This window comes from Lethenteron reissneri, chromosome 23 (assembly GCF_015708825.2).
Source record: "Lethenteron reissneri isolate LAM-NWPU_2019-01 chromosome 23, ASM1570882v1, whole genome shotgun sequence".
NCBI classification, from domain to species: Eukaryota; Metazoa; Chordata; class Hyperoartia; order Petromyzontiformes; family Petromyzontidae; genus Lethenteron; species Lethenteron reissneri.
In genome coordinates this window covers 10,017,665-10,035,064 of record NC_083801.1, presented here as the reverse complement: position 1 = coordinate 10,035,064, position 17,400 = coordinate 10,017,665, and the positions used below count along the sequence as shown (strand labels likewise).

Sequence of the window (17,400 nt, the reverse complement as noted above, 5' to 3'; positions counted from 1 at the left end):
ATCGCCGGTTCTAGACTTACCTTTTAAGGCAATGCGATGCATTTTTTAAAATCTAGATTGAAAACTAATTTCTTTCAAAGTGATTTTTGTGTTTCGTATGTTGTCCTCCCCCCCACACCTAACATTTTAAAGGTTGGTTATGTACGGCGCGAAAGAAGTTCAACATACATATATACATTGACAAATGTATTGATTTTTTTTTATTCATGCTAGAGCACACTGCTAACGCATCATCAAATAAATAGTGTATCTTTGTTGGCAAGTCAAAAGTGGTTGTCCTATTATTATACATCCACCAGAGAAACGTGGAATTTCCACCACCGGCTCACGGCAGTAAATAGGAAATGAACACTGCATGAATGCTCATTGGGCCAGAATAAAAAAATTCAGAATGGTTTGAAAAGTTTTTGGAATTTATTTTAATATATTTCGGTACATACTCCAATAGGCCGTCTTGTAAACCTTGTATTCTTTTATTGATACTCCAAGATGCGTCATTGAGTCACGTGCGAATATTTAAAAAACACAATAACTGATATTCTTGGTTCTTTCGGTAAAGTCACGTAGAAGGGAAATGATAAAACACATTGGTATCAGTTGCTGGTGTATTCATTTATAAGTTTTATAACTGCGAATTAATCTTCAATTTCTAACTGTCTCGCTAGCAAAATAGTAGACGTGTAGTCCTTCTGGGCCCTTGCAGACATTCAACATGCCTTCATATACTCCCGTGAATAAGATCAACATACATGTGCCGGGCGAGTACGTGAGGTTAGGGTGCCCTATATTTGCATCAATATAAAATGTACCATGTTTACAGCTTGTGGCAATGTTATTTAAAGGTGTCGTACAAATAACCAATAAGCACACAACTAAATTGGAACTGCCTGATACGCGACGTCTCTAAGCAGCGAGGAGACGCAGCTGCACGAGTCAGCGTTGTCTTGCATGCTGTTGAATGGCTGCGTTTTGGGAGGGCAAGATGTAGTTTTTACTTATAAAAATTAACCCGTAAAAACAAAGTTTTTCACTATAAATCCTTTATATGCGTGGCATCGGTTTTATTTTATTATTCATTTCTGTTTTTCTTGAGTAAGAGTTTCATTTTTATCACATTGGTATTTTAAATAAAATATGAAATATTTTTTTTCCTAAAAATCGTAAAATTTTCGGGGGAAAATTTCACGAAAATAAATTGTCACGCACAACGAGTCTGTGTGCAAAATGTCAGCTCGATTGGATCACGGGAAGTGGGTTAAAAAAGGACCGAAAGATTTGCACGGTCGTAAGCGTGCAAGCAAGCAAGCAATTTAACTTAATATAAAGGATTTTAAAAAATATGTGCGGGTTGCCCAAAAACTCCGTTATATACGTGGCATGTAATCTCGAAGACAATATAATAGGACGTCTTGACAAAGCTATTACATTTGTATAGATGCAATAATAATGGCTTGTTACATACTCACACCACTGTTTGATGGATAGACTTGTCTTTCGGAAATTATATGCCTCACACTGACTATACACCCACAACCTAAGAACCAACAAACCAAGGATCGATACCACCCCAGGACTGAGCTGGATTCCTGATAGGCTTTGGCAGTACTATGTTCGCAAATTCTAGATTGCAAAAATAAGTGAGAGTGAGGATTTAGGGACTAAAACGCAAAATAAATGAAACATAAATAAACACCCTTTTGAAATCGTGAACCTTTTTCTTTAATGAGTCGTGTGATGTAAACACGCTAGGAACAATGCGACCTTGCCAATGCACACCTTAGCAGCTGGCTTGAAAGCGCTCCCTAGCAATAAATAACACATTTTTGTACCTCTCCCAAGCACTGCGCTTTCAAACGTTAAATACAGTATTATGGGAAATTCACTTATACAATGTCACTTAAACCTATGAGAACATAATAAATAAATCCCCCTTTTTTTCAAAATCATAGCGCATATCAGCTTCAGACTATAGAAAATGTTATAACATATAAAATGTACAGTTTACACAAGAGATCGTTGCTCTGTCTACAGGGATGCTATCGCCCAATCAAATGTGGTCACACCTTGTCCATGCGGACCATGATAAGACGTTTCCAGATTTCACGTCTGAGTTTCCAAGTGCAGTCTTTGCATCGCATTCTGTGAAGCTTCAAGTCCCATGAGCAGTGTGCAATCGTGAATGTTTTGCAGACGTTGTTTTCCCACTTGCCTACAGTGGAATTTGCTGTCTTGCACCCATCTGCAAGAAATAATATATAATTAATATAAATATATAAATATAAATAATCTAACCGAAACATCCTTAAGTTCATGGCCCTTAGGTATTACAAAAAAAATGTATGCAGTCAATTACACATTGCAGTATATATGGAAAAGGGGAATCGCAATAGCCAGATGGCATTTAATATTATCAAAGTACAGTAATCATTAGCCAGTACACCTTTATATAATGTACAGTATTAAAGCAATTGAACACAATTTCTCTCATTTACGTTTTGCATATTTATTTGTGTTGATTTGCTTTGGCTTTCACCTCCTGTCACATGCAAGGTATTGACTAAATAAATGATAAATCATCCATTGGGTATTGAATTCGATCAGTAAGCCTCCCCACATGATTGCTGTCCCTTGTGGTCCTACTTGGGAATAACAGTATCTATGAATAACGACTAATTATCATGACTGATTTTAAAACATGACAGAGAGCGAGATATGTGTTGTTTCAGTGGACTCTCTCCTGAATAAAAATAATAATTGTTGATTGATTGCAAATAAAGACACCTGGAGCTGTCACCTGGCTATGAGAGTTGTAGCTGAAGTGGCTCTGGCTGAGATTAGCTGTTCAGGGCATCCACGCCGGCCGGAGTGAGGATGAGGGCCTGCAGGATGTCCGAGAGCGAGAGGATGCCCACCACCCGGTCATTCTCATCCACGACCACCACCCTGTGTACCTGCAGAGCAAAGAATATGTGGATCGTGGTCACTGGATAATCACTGGCCCAGACTGAAGGAGATAGTGGTGTGTGCTCATGACCTGTTTATCACCAACAGGAATTGTTTGTCACCCAGAACAACATAGGCCACCCTATGCTGTGCCACTCTAGGTGGGTATTTTACCATGTGTGCCATGCTGGTCATTGCAGGTTGGTGACAGAGCCCGGAGGACCAATTCAGATATCACTGACCACAGGTGTTCGTCATGGGTTGAAACTGAGCTCAGGCTGCCTGGTTCATAGCACAGTGAGATAGCCATTGAGCCACTGCTTCACCAGGAGTTATGATAGAGTTCTATTTACTCTTTGGTTATTTCGGTAAAGTCACGTAGAAATAAAATAAATAATAGAAATAGTTATCTGTATTTTAGAGTTCTCTTTATTTATCCAGGGAAGCTACACGAAGTCTTAGGACTGATTTTTTTTTTTATTGGGGTGCTGCAATGGCCATTTTCAAGGAGTGTTTTGCATGTGGGGGGGAATTATTCAACTCAAGACGTTTTTTTTGCATTAAAGAAATACCAAAGTTGTAAAATATTCATGTTAATTTAAAGGTTCAAAGATAAATAATAACTATGATCACATGCCCTAAATGCAATGCAACTGCGCTTCGTGGGAGTACATTTCAAAATAAATAATGTATCTAAATTTACATTTACCCACTTGGAGGTATTTGTGTGTTTAAATATTAATACATTATACATATCTAGACTTCAATGGTGACCCATAGGTATAATTATAATCGTGATAATCTTAACAAATGCATGGGGCTTCAATGCCTTAGCAGCTCAAAGCACTTTAAATCGCGTAATCTGCAACATTCGAAGGCCACTTCACCACTGGCCTGCAAGGGGGGCACGAGTCTGCCAGTAAGATGTAATAATTGCGATGTTTAATCTCAATTGGTCTATTTTCAGGTAATTATCCGAATTTGGCAAACTCGGTACAAGACGCTGACACATAATGGGCTACTCATACATAATTTCTTTTTTGGGAGCGTTATCGTTCACTGTGAAGTGCGTAATTATGGTCAATACACCCGCATACATAACCACTGGCCTTCCGGATTCACGCTGTGAGATTCTCCAACAAGCGGTGGTCGAGGTAATGCTGGGTCATGCAATGCAATGCAGTATTGGTTGCCTCTAGTGGTAAACACGTGTAATTGCATTCATTGTTGTATTGAAAATGTAGTATTCTTTTGAAACGTGACGCAAATGTCGTCTTAATTTTATTACTACATCATTAATTACGTAATTGTTTTACAGTGAATAGTAGAGAATTATGTAATATTGGCCGGACACTTGTTGGGTTTTTAATTGCTGGTGGCAAAAACACTGCATGCTTGAAAATTTGAATAAAGAAGAGTATAAAAATATACATTACTGTAAATGTAGTTTGATTTATAGCTAATTGCAACATTGTGGAGCTCCAAGGCTTAATGCTGATGTCTGCGTAATCATGAGTGCTGTATGTGTGGTATGAGTTCCAATCTGAGCCTGTCAACTTACGCTGCACATGTGCCATAGGCCAGTGGCTACCAACGTGGGGTCCACAATCCAGTGGTGGTCCACAAGACTATAGGAAATGGTCGATGGACATTTAGCAGACCCTCTAATCTGTTTTCTTTCTCAAGGATGGACCATTTACTATGGATGGCCATCTTACAGCGAATGGGCACATGACTACAGGTGGTCCATAAGCTATGATTGGCCCATGTGCCAAGACTGGGCCATGGGTTATGAGTTGCCTGCGTCCAATGGGTAGCCTACATGACATAGGTGGACGACGTGATATGGGAGGCCCATGTGCTACACGTGGCCCATTGTGCCCTGAACGTCCATTTTGATATGGGTGGCCCACGTGACGTGGGCGGAACCACGTGATCTGGTGGGCGGGGCTTGCCTCGGCATGCACGAGGCGACCGACAATGGTCTCCAGGGATTCCTGTCGGTGGCACTTGACGACGCCCTCGAAGTACTGCGAGCGGTGGTGCAGCGCCTGCGTCACCGTCATGTCCAGGTTGTTGTAGTTCTTCTCTGCCGCCAGGTTCTGCGTCGTATGTGTAGGCGTTAATGATGGATTATACCAGGGACATGGCCGTAATTTTTATTTATTCAATCGCTTATATTTTTTATACAAATGTGTGTAAACGGACCCGACATGCTTTATGCCGCTGAGTGTTCCGAGGTCAAATGTTTGCATGTGTTACGCATCTAAACTACACTGCATTCAACACCATTGAATGGAATACTGTAGGAAAAAAATATTCATTAAAATTGAAATATTGGTATATTAATGTTGATTTATTCATGATCATCACAGCCAAGAATGACTAATCAATTAAATTGCAGGGGTGCATTCCAATTTGTTTTATCTTAACTCTGTGTGCTCTACATAAATCGTTCAGAATGGTCCACCATGCTTTCTATGGATTATTTACAAACATAAATTATTCTTTGTGTTGAAATATGAATAACATATACATATACTTACTATTACATCAAATTTAGAATAAACATCCACCACTCTCCCTAGAGCAGAAAAGGCATTTAAATTGTCAATACTTTTATAAACATTGCTTTAAAATACCAACCACTCATGAAAATTACAAAAAATTGGCATATAAATAATGTATTAGCTGAATACATTCTCAATTTCTTAGCATAACAGATACATTATATCAAAAAGCAAACATTACAAACATTACACAGTGCATGCAAATAAAAAACAAGCCCGTTTGACAATGACGTTATATAAATTCAGCCACACTGATAAAGTCCAACGGGCGTGAAATGTGTTCCGCCTTTCAAAATGCACCTATAGAACATACATGCCACTCTATTAGATGATTATATGGCTTTCGATGGGGGGGCAGGGAGTGCACGAGGGGGGGGGGGACGCGGTGTGTAACGAGAAATGCTTATCACGTAACAGATGGAGATTGCGCGTTGGGTGACGGAGGACGATGACATACCAGATCGGTCCACGACAGACAGGGCCGAGACCCTCCTTTCCACGAACAGGTTGAGGGCCGTGATGATCGGCGTGTCCGTGTAGATGAATGCGATGTCATTAAACGTCCCCACTCTCAGCTCTCCCAGCGGCCTGCACATGAAGCGGGGCTTCGGCAGCTCGGAAATCTGTGTCGTCAATGGTCAACTGTTAATGTCACACGATGCAAAATACGGTCACCGCAATGTGCATCCACTTTATTTACTCATTTTACAAAAAAAATGTATGTTCATACAAGTGGGTGGAAACTGGAGCACCTCGAGAAAAGCCATGTGAGTGAGCGGGGCAACACTTTATCAATCATAATACTGTACTGTATTGGCTACGAAAACGTATGTGTTAAGTTAACATTAGTCTCTATTGGATGATTAATGCCCTATGACAGTGTTTAATGTGCTTATGTTGGTACAAGGCGTAACTGATTTAGACAATTTTAAAACCCCAATCTCTGGAACACACCAGTGTAACTGTGGCCTGATTACATTGTTTATAGGTGCTTAATATTAATGTCTCTTCTGACAATTCCTAATATCCAAGGAATGTGTAATCCTGCTATGGGGGACATTATCAGCTTGGTGTTGGTGAAAAATGGAAGCAAATGTTTGGTCTATTTGCTAATCATGCATAACCTACAACTCACGTGGGTTTATCTTAACTGCATTACAACATTCACAATTCATTGCATGTATGTTGGCTTCTGCAAATAGACATAGCAATTATTTGGGTGCAATATTTACTCACATTATACACATCATACAAGGTAACGGTGAAGTTTGAGTGAAAAAAATGCACTGGGAATTTAACGATGCATCAATTAACTCATTCAAATTGTAAGACAATTCATTAAGGATTTGTGCAAAACAATTTATATCGGTGTGAGCAACATTATACACACGAGACAGAATAAACAAAACACTAGCAATAACACGGTGAAAATATGGCAAAAAAAACCCTACTAATATCGAATTGAATCGCGACATTTAAATCGTGAACATTTCCTTAAACATCCTACGTGGGAATGGAATGGAAAAGATTGAATCCCTACATGCCCCAATACGCTGTTGGTTTTATTTAAATGATGGCAAATGCCAATTTAGTGGAAAGCTGTACCGGACTCATGATTCACTGTCCCACGGCGCAAGGCAGGACTCACAAAGAGGTGCAGGAAGCGGAGGATACGCTTGTGCGTGAGGATGTAGAGGACGTTTCCAGAGACAGGGTCGATGATGGGCAACCGGTGAATCTTGTTTTTAATGAGGGAGTACACGGCATCAAAAAGGCTGTGGCATACGAGACAGATTCGGGAAACACAAGCGATTCATCAGACAGAAACTCCATGGTTCAGACAGATAGAATTCATTTGTTTTATCAGTGGCGATATTGTATACACTCGAAAATTGTTTAATACTCTTTCATCTTGTATATCTGTGCACAAGAACGTATTACACACTTCACGTGACATCACTATATTTGTTTAGCCTTTGCTCAATTCACTTTGAAACAATATAATCATTTGGAATCGTCACATTTAACATACCATGCAGTACAGTGCTCTATTAACTTGTCAGCAATCATGACGAAATGATTTCCTTAAATTGTCACTTTTTGTGAATTGTTTGGTTCACTGGATACAGGTGCAGTGCATTGTCTCGATAGCAGACACCTGTTGCGAATACTGCGCTGTAGTATTATGCTGCTGCTGTAAGTTGCAAGTTGCAGCCATTCATTCGCATGTATCATCTACAAACCTCGCTTCTGGTGTTATGCTGACCAGGGGCTTGAACGAGTCCTGCAGATACACCTCTAGAATTCGAACACAGGAATATGTCAGAGGCAGGTGTATTGCTCCAAATGCTCCGCTAAAATAAAGTGAAGCATTTGTAAAATCACAAACATTACAGTGATGGAGGTGGGGGGCATAACATCGGCACTAAAAGCACTTTAAAATGTCATCGGGGGGGGGGGGGGGGGTGCGGGGGGGGGTGTGGAACTTAAAGGTCAGGAATTTCTCGTGCTGTATTTTCACTGCGGGTTTACCTCTCCATGTTTCTATTTTGTGCTCTTCAAGTTCATATATTTGCACCTATGGAGGGGAGAGGAGGAACGCGAATCAGCCATCAGGAGCAACTGATGCAGTAGCAGCAGCAGTAGCAGCAGCACATTTCCAACACACTTTTTCCCACAGCCCTCAGAGCGAGTGCCACGAGAAGGTGCAAGTCAATCACCCCTATTACCTCAGCCTGCCGTGGGGTTTTATTTCAGTCCTAATACTCTACAACAGTCCCACGTCTTTCCGACAGCCCTGTTCTTCACCTGAGGACGGCTGCTTGCGTTGTGGCCGAAACGTCGTGAGAATTATTTTATTATGTTTTATTATTTTATTATTTCCCTTCTACGTGACTTTACCGAAAGAACCAAGAAGATGAGTCCCACGTCGCTTTGTCCACACCTATGATGCAAAGCTCGGTTGCACTTTAAGATATATAGAAGCAGAACTTCGCCTGTTCTAAATTATTCAAGCCATTCGTTATCATCTTTTATATGTTGAGTGTGACAGTCGTATATACTTATATATACTATATATGTTAACAAAAATGCATGCATGCCGAACGTAAAATATACCAATTAGGAAGGTTAGTTTTACAGTATTGCCAGAATAGACCTGTACACATTAGAATATCAATATCGAAACGACAGTATTTACAATTGTTGTTTATTTAACAAAACGGCGGTTACTCACCATTGGTGACTTGTAGTACCTGTGCAAGATGTTGATGAAGTCTGTGATTGTGAGCATCCCTGCAAGAATTGCATATGGAAGGTGCTGGAAATCACCCACCACAATGTTCTTAGCTACCACATCTACGAAGTATGTATTTACATTTTACAATTCAATTTAAAATAAGTTGATTTAAGTTGGTTAGTTAACTTTTTTTTGCTACATCAGTCTTTGTTAGTTTCATTTTCAGAGATATAAATTCAATTCCCTCAGTATAAACTATAAATAAATATCTTGATTTGAAGCTTTCGTGACGCTTGTGTTGCGCCCGAAACGTCGTGATTTATTTTATACCTACGTAAATAAATAATAATTGATTTAACTGAGCATGTGCTCAGGTGGAAGATATATGAAGGAGGCCCTACATTTTCAGTCATTTCCGAGATTATATCACAATTTTTTCGCACTGAAGTTGATTGATCACCACCGATCCAGGACCTTATGCCGTATGTACAGTATATGGGTATTTCCAAAAATAAAATGCACAAATATTATTCCGTATGTGGCATGTCTGTAAATGAATACATTTTAACACGCCAGCTCAATTACAGCACAGCGAGTGATTTATTAGAGCAGAGACTCTTAGAATTTGATACATACTGGCCAATGTATTGACCTGAAAAAAATATTTAGCCATAGTATTCACTTGCATTCCAAGATGCTGGCTAAATTCCGTGTTTTTCCCCCCTCCTTTGGGACGAGGGTGGGTGCGGCAGAAATTGGAGGACGTTATCGTAGAAGGAGGTGGTTGTGAGCTGTTTACTACGTCAGATACAAACACTCAAGCTGTCAGCTGCTCACGCCACTCAGTGCCCTGCCATTTATACCCGGCCCCCATGTTCTGATTATAGCCCCGCTGGCTCGTTAATACAGCACCTGTCTGCTTTACTTGATCCGCAGATGGATGTGCGCTGTGTCCGTGCTGCGACATGCATGGCACGTTAACCATGCACACACCACACTCAGGCTAACGGAGAACGTGTAGCATTGGGAGTGCTCGCCTTCAAAGAAAATGGTTGAGATGCACAACCCTTCTGCGAAGGGAATGCTAAATAATAATATATTTGTGTACAGGGTATCCCCACTGAATTGCACGGAGCTTATTGTCTGACACACTGGTGGGGCATAGCATGTCCAGGAATGTACTGTATGGTAAAACATGCTAGCTCAGTGGCCTGCTTTTGAGGGATGTTTTCTGTGACTTGTTGTTCCCGCAGTGAAGATTAAGAACTGATGTGCCCCTCGATAATGCCTTCGCATCTCAAGTGATGATGATGTTTTACCAACACATCATCACACTTTTAGATGCCGAGGTGCAGATATGAGCTCAGGTAAAGCACATGTCAACTGGAGTGCCACGCCATTCATTCCAAATATTTCGACCTGCATTCCATCTAGCGCTCATTAACATGTACAGAATCAGGAAAATATTTCAGCAATTTAACTGCAATCAAGTTATATCTATATATTCACAAACACGAAAAATTTATATTTTTTTATTTAGTGCCAATGTACAAAGATGTCTAGACAAAAATGAGCAATGACTCGTATATTATGTCAGCTAAAGTATTTGCCGATTTGTGTATGAATATATACGAATGTAGACTGTAAATAAAATGCAAAATAGAGAAGGCACGAGCAGGCAGGGTGACGAGATAAGCAGCATTGCTACCAAATAAGCGAACTGTGCAGGTGGGTTGGACAGATAGAATGAATTCGTTTTGCCAGGGGAGATATCAATGTTTATTTAGTGTATTGACCTTTTTTAACCTGGCATTGTACGCACTCTCCTCCACAGGCGCAGGCCTGCAATTCCTTTATGACGCCGATGCTGATGGAAAGGCATCAACTGGAGAGATTACTGTCTGGAACAGTTCATTATTAAATAACAATTTAAATTTATATTCTTGGTTCTTTCGGTAAAGTCACGTAGAAGGGAAATAATCAAATAATATAAATAAAACAAAAACATTCTCACGACGTTTCGATTGCAACACTAGCAAGCATCATCAGGTGTGTTGTGGTTTTCACACCTGATGATGATTGCTTGTGTTGCAATCGAAACGTCGTGAGAATTTTATTGTTTTATTTTGTATTACTTTATTATTTCCCTTCTACGTGACTTTACCGAACGAACCAAGAATATGAATCCCTGCAGTCACGAAAGCTTTAAATCGAAAATGTAATTTAAATAAATTGCGTAAAATGATCTCTGCCTCGGGGGGGTCCATAATCCAGTGGGTATCTGGGCCAGTCCCAAGCCTGGATACAAAGGAGTGTCGGGCGGAAGGCTGCATAAAAAAAGCCAAAAGGAATCTAATGCACATGATGACGAAATGTGCAGTGGACACCTACCGGCTATCTGCCCATGGATCGTGATGATGATTATGTAAAGTATATTTTACGTTTTTTAAAACAGAAAGGTTACGTTCTAAGTCAGCCTCACAAAAATAATCAAAAGCGTCCTCGCTTAAGATCAACCTTTAACCTTGCACCCCTGCCCCCGTGTAACCCAACCTCCTCACGCCTCTGGCTCCTCTTTTTTGATTTGTGTTTCATTTACGACCGTTAAATTCCTCGTTTGTTAGTTGTGCAATATTCCATAAGGGCCCTGTACTCGTTCTCAGCAATATTCACGTACTTCTTGGTTCTTTCGGTAAAGTCACGTAGAAGGGAAGTAATAAAATAATAAAACATAATAAAATAATTCTCACGACGTTTTGGCCACAACGCAAGCAGTCTGAATTCAGATGCTGTCGCCTCGACAGACCTGGTTTTCACCTGAGGACGGCTGCTTGCGTTGTGGCCGAAACGTCGTGAGAATTCTTTTATTATGTTTTTTTTATTACTTCCCTTCTACGTGACTTTACCGAAATAACCAAGAAGATGAATCCCTGCAGTTACGAAAGCTTTAAATCGAAAAATTCACGTACTTTTTTGCCTTTTTTGTTGTTGTTGCTGCTGTGCTCACTGCACCACTGATCTCACTTGTAAAATATCCCGGAAAATTGGCTAAACATGAACGTGACAAATCAAATCAACTCACAGTCTCTGCCCTCGTTCAATTCTCAGGCCACACATTGCCTTACCCACAAACGTCTGGAGCTTGCTGTCCCACAGCGGTGCCGCCCTCACGCCACTGTCCACCAGGGCGAAGAAGGCCTTCTTCACCTACATTCCATGCACATTACACGCGACACCAGGCCGCCCACGCTGATTGTCACGGACAGCCCGCAGCGGCGCGCCGGATGATGGCGAGGTTGGCGCGTGCGGTCATGTTGACCCGAGACGCCGTTTGTGAGCCTCTGGTGTTTGCCCAATATCCCGTGCAGCAGAAACCCGTTGCGTGGTTTTTGTTTTTGGCCCCGTGGTTCTGTCGTGGCCACAATCTCTGCTCGTTGGAATATCTATACTGGCTTGTTCAAAAAAAGAAGAAGCAAAATGTGCAGTGTGATTGTCCGGTCTGTGATTGGTGTTGTTTTGCGTGCACAAAAGTGTGATCTTTGTTCTTGTTTTGTCCTGGCATCCCTTCTCTCTGTTCTATCTGCATTGGCAGCAGCCCTCGTCTCAATGCGAGTTAATCTACTAGCTACAATTTGTCTTGTGCCCGCTTTCCTCCATTTCTCAACTTGTGTTGGATTAAATTGGTGGGTAATATTGTTTGACTTGAAAGCCTTGTGCATTGTAAAATGAAACGGATATTGAAAAGTAAGGCAGTCTGAAAATGAGAGTTGCTGTAGGATATATAAGTTTTACCACTTGAAAAAATACATGAATAGCATTATTTGAGCAGTCTGTGCGTATTCTCGAAACATCTTTGTCCTTTTGTTTAAAATGTTATTGGCTTTGAAAAAGTAAGAATTTACTGTTTGTTAAAATCAGTGGGTGAGATGGGCTTAATATGAAGATGTCTCAGACAATCTCATTAATATTTTGAGCAGAACGCAGTTTTGTTATAACTAGAGAAAATTAAATCGTAAAGGAAATTAGAATTGTCAAAAAAACTTAATTTGGAAAAACCACAGGATCCAGCAACACTAGAAATCGATTCGTAAGAGTGGTATTGCAATCTGCGGTATATAAGCTCAGTAATTGAATTAACCGCATGTTTGTGTGTATTTTGTGATCTGTAAATGATTAGTATATGCGCGAATTAAATAAGTAAATCTACTCCCTCTCATGTTGCACAGCAAGCGCTGTTTAAAAGTAATTTCTGTTGCGTTTTTCATTTTATGCGAGCAGTTGATCAGGGGATATTGGATTGTAAAGCTTACAAAAATGCTTTACGTAAGTGTTATACTGTACGCTCGAAACTAGTTATACAGTAACACATACTATACGATTTTGATTTATAGTGTCCAAATGCAACTGTATGTCAACTAGTATAGAAATGTGTTTCAAATATCTGTTATCATAATGGCAAAAAGCATGTTATTGGAGGCTTTACCCGCAGTAAGGATGTGTGTGGCCTCTGCTTTTAAATGCACGGCCCTGCAGCTGCAGTGTTGTTCTCTTTGCAAGTGCACCTCACCCGTTATGCCAAATACATTAATGACCTGCATTATTCCCTTTCATTGCGAATAATTGGAGGCAGAATGTGCCTGGTGTACATTAGCCAACTGGATCCACATCGGCGATGACACGGGGGAGGTTATAAGGGGTTATTTTTCCTTTCATTTCACAGCAAGGCTGTGGCATTTCCTGTGTGTGCCCCCCATCTTACATTTGTATTAATAACATAAATAAATGACGCCTTGCATGGATGTTTTCCTCTCAAAATAAAGGCAGTGCTCCAAGGGGAGAGTTGAATGTGCACTACATTCTGAAGCCTCAATATAGAGAGGGCAGTAGCTGAGAGATGACAATAGCTCAATTGTGGAGTTCAATGTGCGGACTTCTATCCATTAAACACCCACGTCTGCCTGCCGTATTGGCAATGGGACTAAGACTCCGTGGCACATATCATCGCCATTGTTATAGCCGAGGTTATATCAGCCCAAGCCACATCACAGATGATGCTTATTTCCAATTCTGGTTTGGAGGCAGTGTTCTTAGTTATCAAAAGCTGAGAGGAAATATTCTGGAAATAAATTGTAAGAAAGTCCCCCAATATAGAGTATCCCATACATGTCTGCATCCTATTCGTGTTTCTCTAGGTGAGTGGCACATATGGAAATGATTCGGGGGGCTTAATAAGAGTCCCCTAGGTGATCTATTCACTGTCAACGGCAATGTAGAACATCCCACCACTTCCAGAATATAATTGAGACCGATTAACCCACATTATAGTTAATCTGCGCTATGTTTTCTTATCTAAATATAAATAATTTGAAACAAATTTCAACACGGTATGCATTTACATTATATAACTTACGTTTTCTGGTTGTGATCTATCTACACGTCATGTCCGATATTAGTGATTCAATTATTATTATTTGCAGTGTCGTTTAATGTCATGATTATATGATTTAGTTTTAATGTGTGCAACTTGGGTCAGAAAACAAATAAATAAGAATATCAGTCACTTATTTCCTCGTGTGAACTCACCAACCAAGAACATCTTCCTTAAAATGTAATTGTCAATACGAAACAGTTAAAAAATTAATAATTCCTATGAAACTCTACTTTGTAAATGATAGTAAACAAAAAAATCCCTCTTCTTGGTTCTTTCGGTAAAGTCACGTAGAATGGAAATAATAAAATAAAATAAAAATAATTCTCACGACGTTTCGGCCACAACGCAAGCAACCGTCCTCAGGTGAAGAACAGGTCAGACAGAGTCATTGAGACTCTGTCTTCTCGACAGACCTGTTCTTCTTGCTTGCGTTGTGGCCGAAACGTCGTGAGAATTATTTAATTATGTTTTATTTGTATTATTTTATTATTTCCATTCTACGTGACTTTACCGAAAGAACCAAAAAGATGAATCCCTGCAGTCACGAAAGCTCTAAATCGAAAAAAAAAATTCCCATTATTATTGAGTGCAAACAGGTGCAATAGTAATGCGCACGAGGAGGAGATGAACCACGAGCTTGTCAGCAACACAACAGCTGCACTTCCCCACCTGACTATACTGCCTTAGCAACGTACACCTCACGTGTGCCTTCTATTGTGCCCTATTATGTTATCCACACAATGTGAGACACGCCAGCAAACAACCCCTTGGGCAGGTCTGCTGAGACACACAGCCGGATGGGGCCCGTTTGCAGGTGAAAGCGTTGAGAGGCGTTCTTGTTGACTTGCCTGCAGGGAGATGTCAAACACCACGAGCTTGGAGCTGGTGGGGATGACCTCATAGCAGCATTGAGCCTTCATCAAACGGCTGTAGACGCTCTCCTCTCCCTCCTCCGCTGAACCAAAAACATAGCCACCCCCGGCAGCTGTGTGTACCGATTTACAATGCACACTGGTGGTGCTCTTTATTTAAATACGTGCATTGTTTATTAAAGGACAACTTTCCTGTAAAGCAGCACCACGTGCAACGGTTGACATTGTAACAATAATGCAGTATGTGACTTTGGTGACATTACACATTAGGGACATTGGTATTTTGCTTTAGAGCCAAATTCAAGTTGTCAATTGTATCACTTTAATTTCCCATTACACGCAAAAAAAGCAAATCCGTAAATAATTTAGAGGCACACACAAACACACTTGAAGTACATGCCAATAATTATGCGTTACGTAACTCATTGAGAAGTGGCAATACTTTTACACGCTCGTACAGTTCGTCAATACGCTTACGACTAGCTCTCTCTCTCCCAGACTTACCTTGGTCTTCATACCAATGTAGTGTCTCCAGCATGCCCTATGTAACTACACACACACACACGTTAAAAGCAACAACTTTAAAGGTTCGACGGGGTGAAAGTCACCCTGCCGTGCTCCGTTCCTTGCCCAGGCCACCACGACGAAGGCTCGTACCGCACCGGCTCTGCCTGCCGAGTTCTGCGTGGTGTGTGCCTCTTCCCTTGCCGGTGCACCCGGCACGAGCTATATTTAGCAGGGCCCAAGTTCAGCACAGTCTGTCTCAGAGCAGAAGCCTTTTTCTGTCAGCGCAGGGGTTTGCAGGCAGCCATGGGGATCTTGGTATCTGGGGGACTTATAAGGGACTCCCCAGGGTAGGTCCATGAGCGGCTTGTCCAGAGTCTGCCGCTGTAGTTTCTCCCTCGTGCCATTTCTCTTCAGAGCCCAAAGTCATTTTGACGGGAAGCACTCCTGACTCTAACCAGGGCCGTGCCAGCTGATTACTTTTGCGGAATGAATTATAATTAATTCTCCAAAAGTCATATTATCTGTCGTGGATCTGCGCTGGAGGGCTTCCTTCACAGATTTGCGTTGGGCAAATTGGTTTGGCTCCAGAGATGCCAGCAAATGCCCGGGTGTCACACGATTTAAAACGTTACACTGTCAATGCTACAATGTTTACTTCAGAGTGTGAGACAATGCATAAGAGTCACTGCTGACTAAGAGGAAACACAAACAGACGTATCTATATTGCCGTATTGATATATTTTTTGTTGCAAATTGATAGAGCTGAATTTAAGATGTAAACGGGCCACAGTGTTCTGAGATTTACAGCCGTGATTCGTATTACAAATGTATCTTGTTACCAAACAAGAACATGCAAAGGCAGCAGAAGCCAAATTCCGAACTCTACTATGCTTGGGGTCGGCACAAACCCATATCCGTCCCGACCCCCATGCAGCGATTCTGTAAATAACGTTTATCTCAGCTGTTGCACGGTGCCGGCTGGCAGTTTCCCCGTATCTGACAGGCTGTGGTTTGTAGCTTCACCTCCTAATATGAAACAGGGCAGTCTCATGATCATTCTCAAACAATGCTGTGAACAGAAATCACTACCTCCGCATGCCCCCTGCTACATAATCTAATGATGCATTGTCACACATATGAGGGCAGCTTTGCAATTAAACTGCCATGAAATTGTGCGCTATATAATTTAGTAGAAACAACCCATTTAATCATGCCCAAACCTAGTCACCCATGTGAAACTTTGCTATGTTGTACATTGCTACCGTCTATTGAGTCAAGATTTATGAAAATGATAAATGTACTTACTAAACCTTAAATACAACACATAGCCTAACATATAGCCTTGGTTTAAATAACTACATTTCTGCAATATGATTAAAAGGGAAAAAAAACATCACGTTGATGATGACGTTTGCATTGTAAATACATTCTCATTTTGAAGAGAACATTCAACATCAGGCAATGTTCAGGTATGATGCTTTTACTCCAAAATCCTAATAATATGACAGTACAAAGGAAAAGTTAGTATATTCCACATATTACAAAGTAAACAATCATAGAGAATGAAGCATCATCCGGTATTGTAAACATTCAACTCTTCCAATATGTTCCACAATGCACTTATTGTGCCAGTTATTGCGTGTACAATCCAACCTGAAATCTGATTCCTAATTTACCTGCTTGCGCAACATAAATCGTGATGGACATCGCAAATGTACATCCAATTGCATTACTTTTATTCGATAAGAATTGCAAATCAACATGGATGATGTAAAATGCATGCCATCCTTTGAAACGGCAGTGAAAATAATGGATATGGAAATGGGAATATAGTCCACT

General features: G+C 40.7%; 1 protein-coding gene across 1 annotated transcript; it reads right to left on the bottom strand.

Moving 5' to 3' along the window:
* Positions 1–859: 859 nt before the first annotated feature.
* On the bottom strand, positions 860–15,770 carry LOC133345944 (5'-AMP-activated protein kinase subunit gamma-2-like). Its single transcript, XM_061557087.1, has 12 exons — positions 15,559–15,770; positions 15,031–15,137; positions 11,877–11,958; positions 8,749–8,807; positions 8,046–8,091; positions 7,757–7,811; positions 7,162–7,288; positions 5,971–6,136; positions 5,490–5,527; positions 4,899–5,045; positions 2,795–2,951; positions 860–2,239 (listed from the first exon to the last, which is right to left on the bottom strand). The coding sequence occupies exons 1-11, from the start codon at positions 15,590–15,592 to the stop codon at positions 2,835–2,837; spliced, it is 978 nt and encodes a 325-aa protein (XP_061413071.1). The 5' UTR covers positions 15,593–15,770; the 3' UTR covers positions 860–2,239; positions 2,795–2,834.
* Positions 15,771–17,400: the final 1,630 nt, after the last annotated feature.

What these genes read in the sequence shown, in the direction of transcription:
- LOC133345944 (XM_061557087.1), bottom strand. Translation starts at nt 15,592, where the DNA reads ATGCTGGAGACACTACATTGGTATGAAGACCAAG. An exon ending in ACATTGGTATGAAGACCAAG is followed by an intron (nt 15,138 to 15,558) that starts GTAAGTCTGGGA and finishes TTTTTGGTTCAG; the next exon opens with CGGAGGAGGGAGAGGAGAGC. An exon ending in CAAAATAGAAACATGGAGAG is followed by an intron (nt 7,812 to 8,045) that starts GTAAACCCGCAG and finishes TTCGAATTCTAG; the next exon opens with AGGTGTATCTGCAGGACTCG.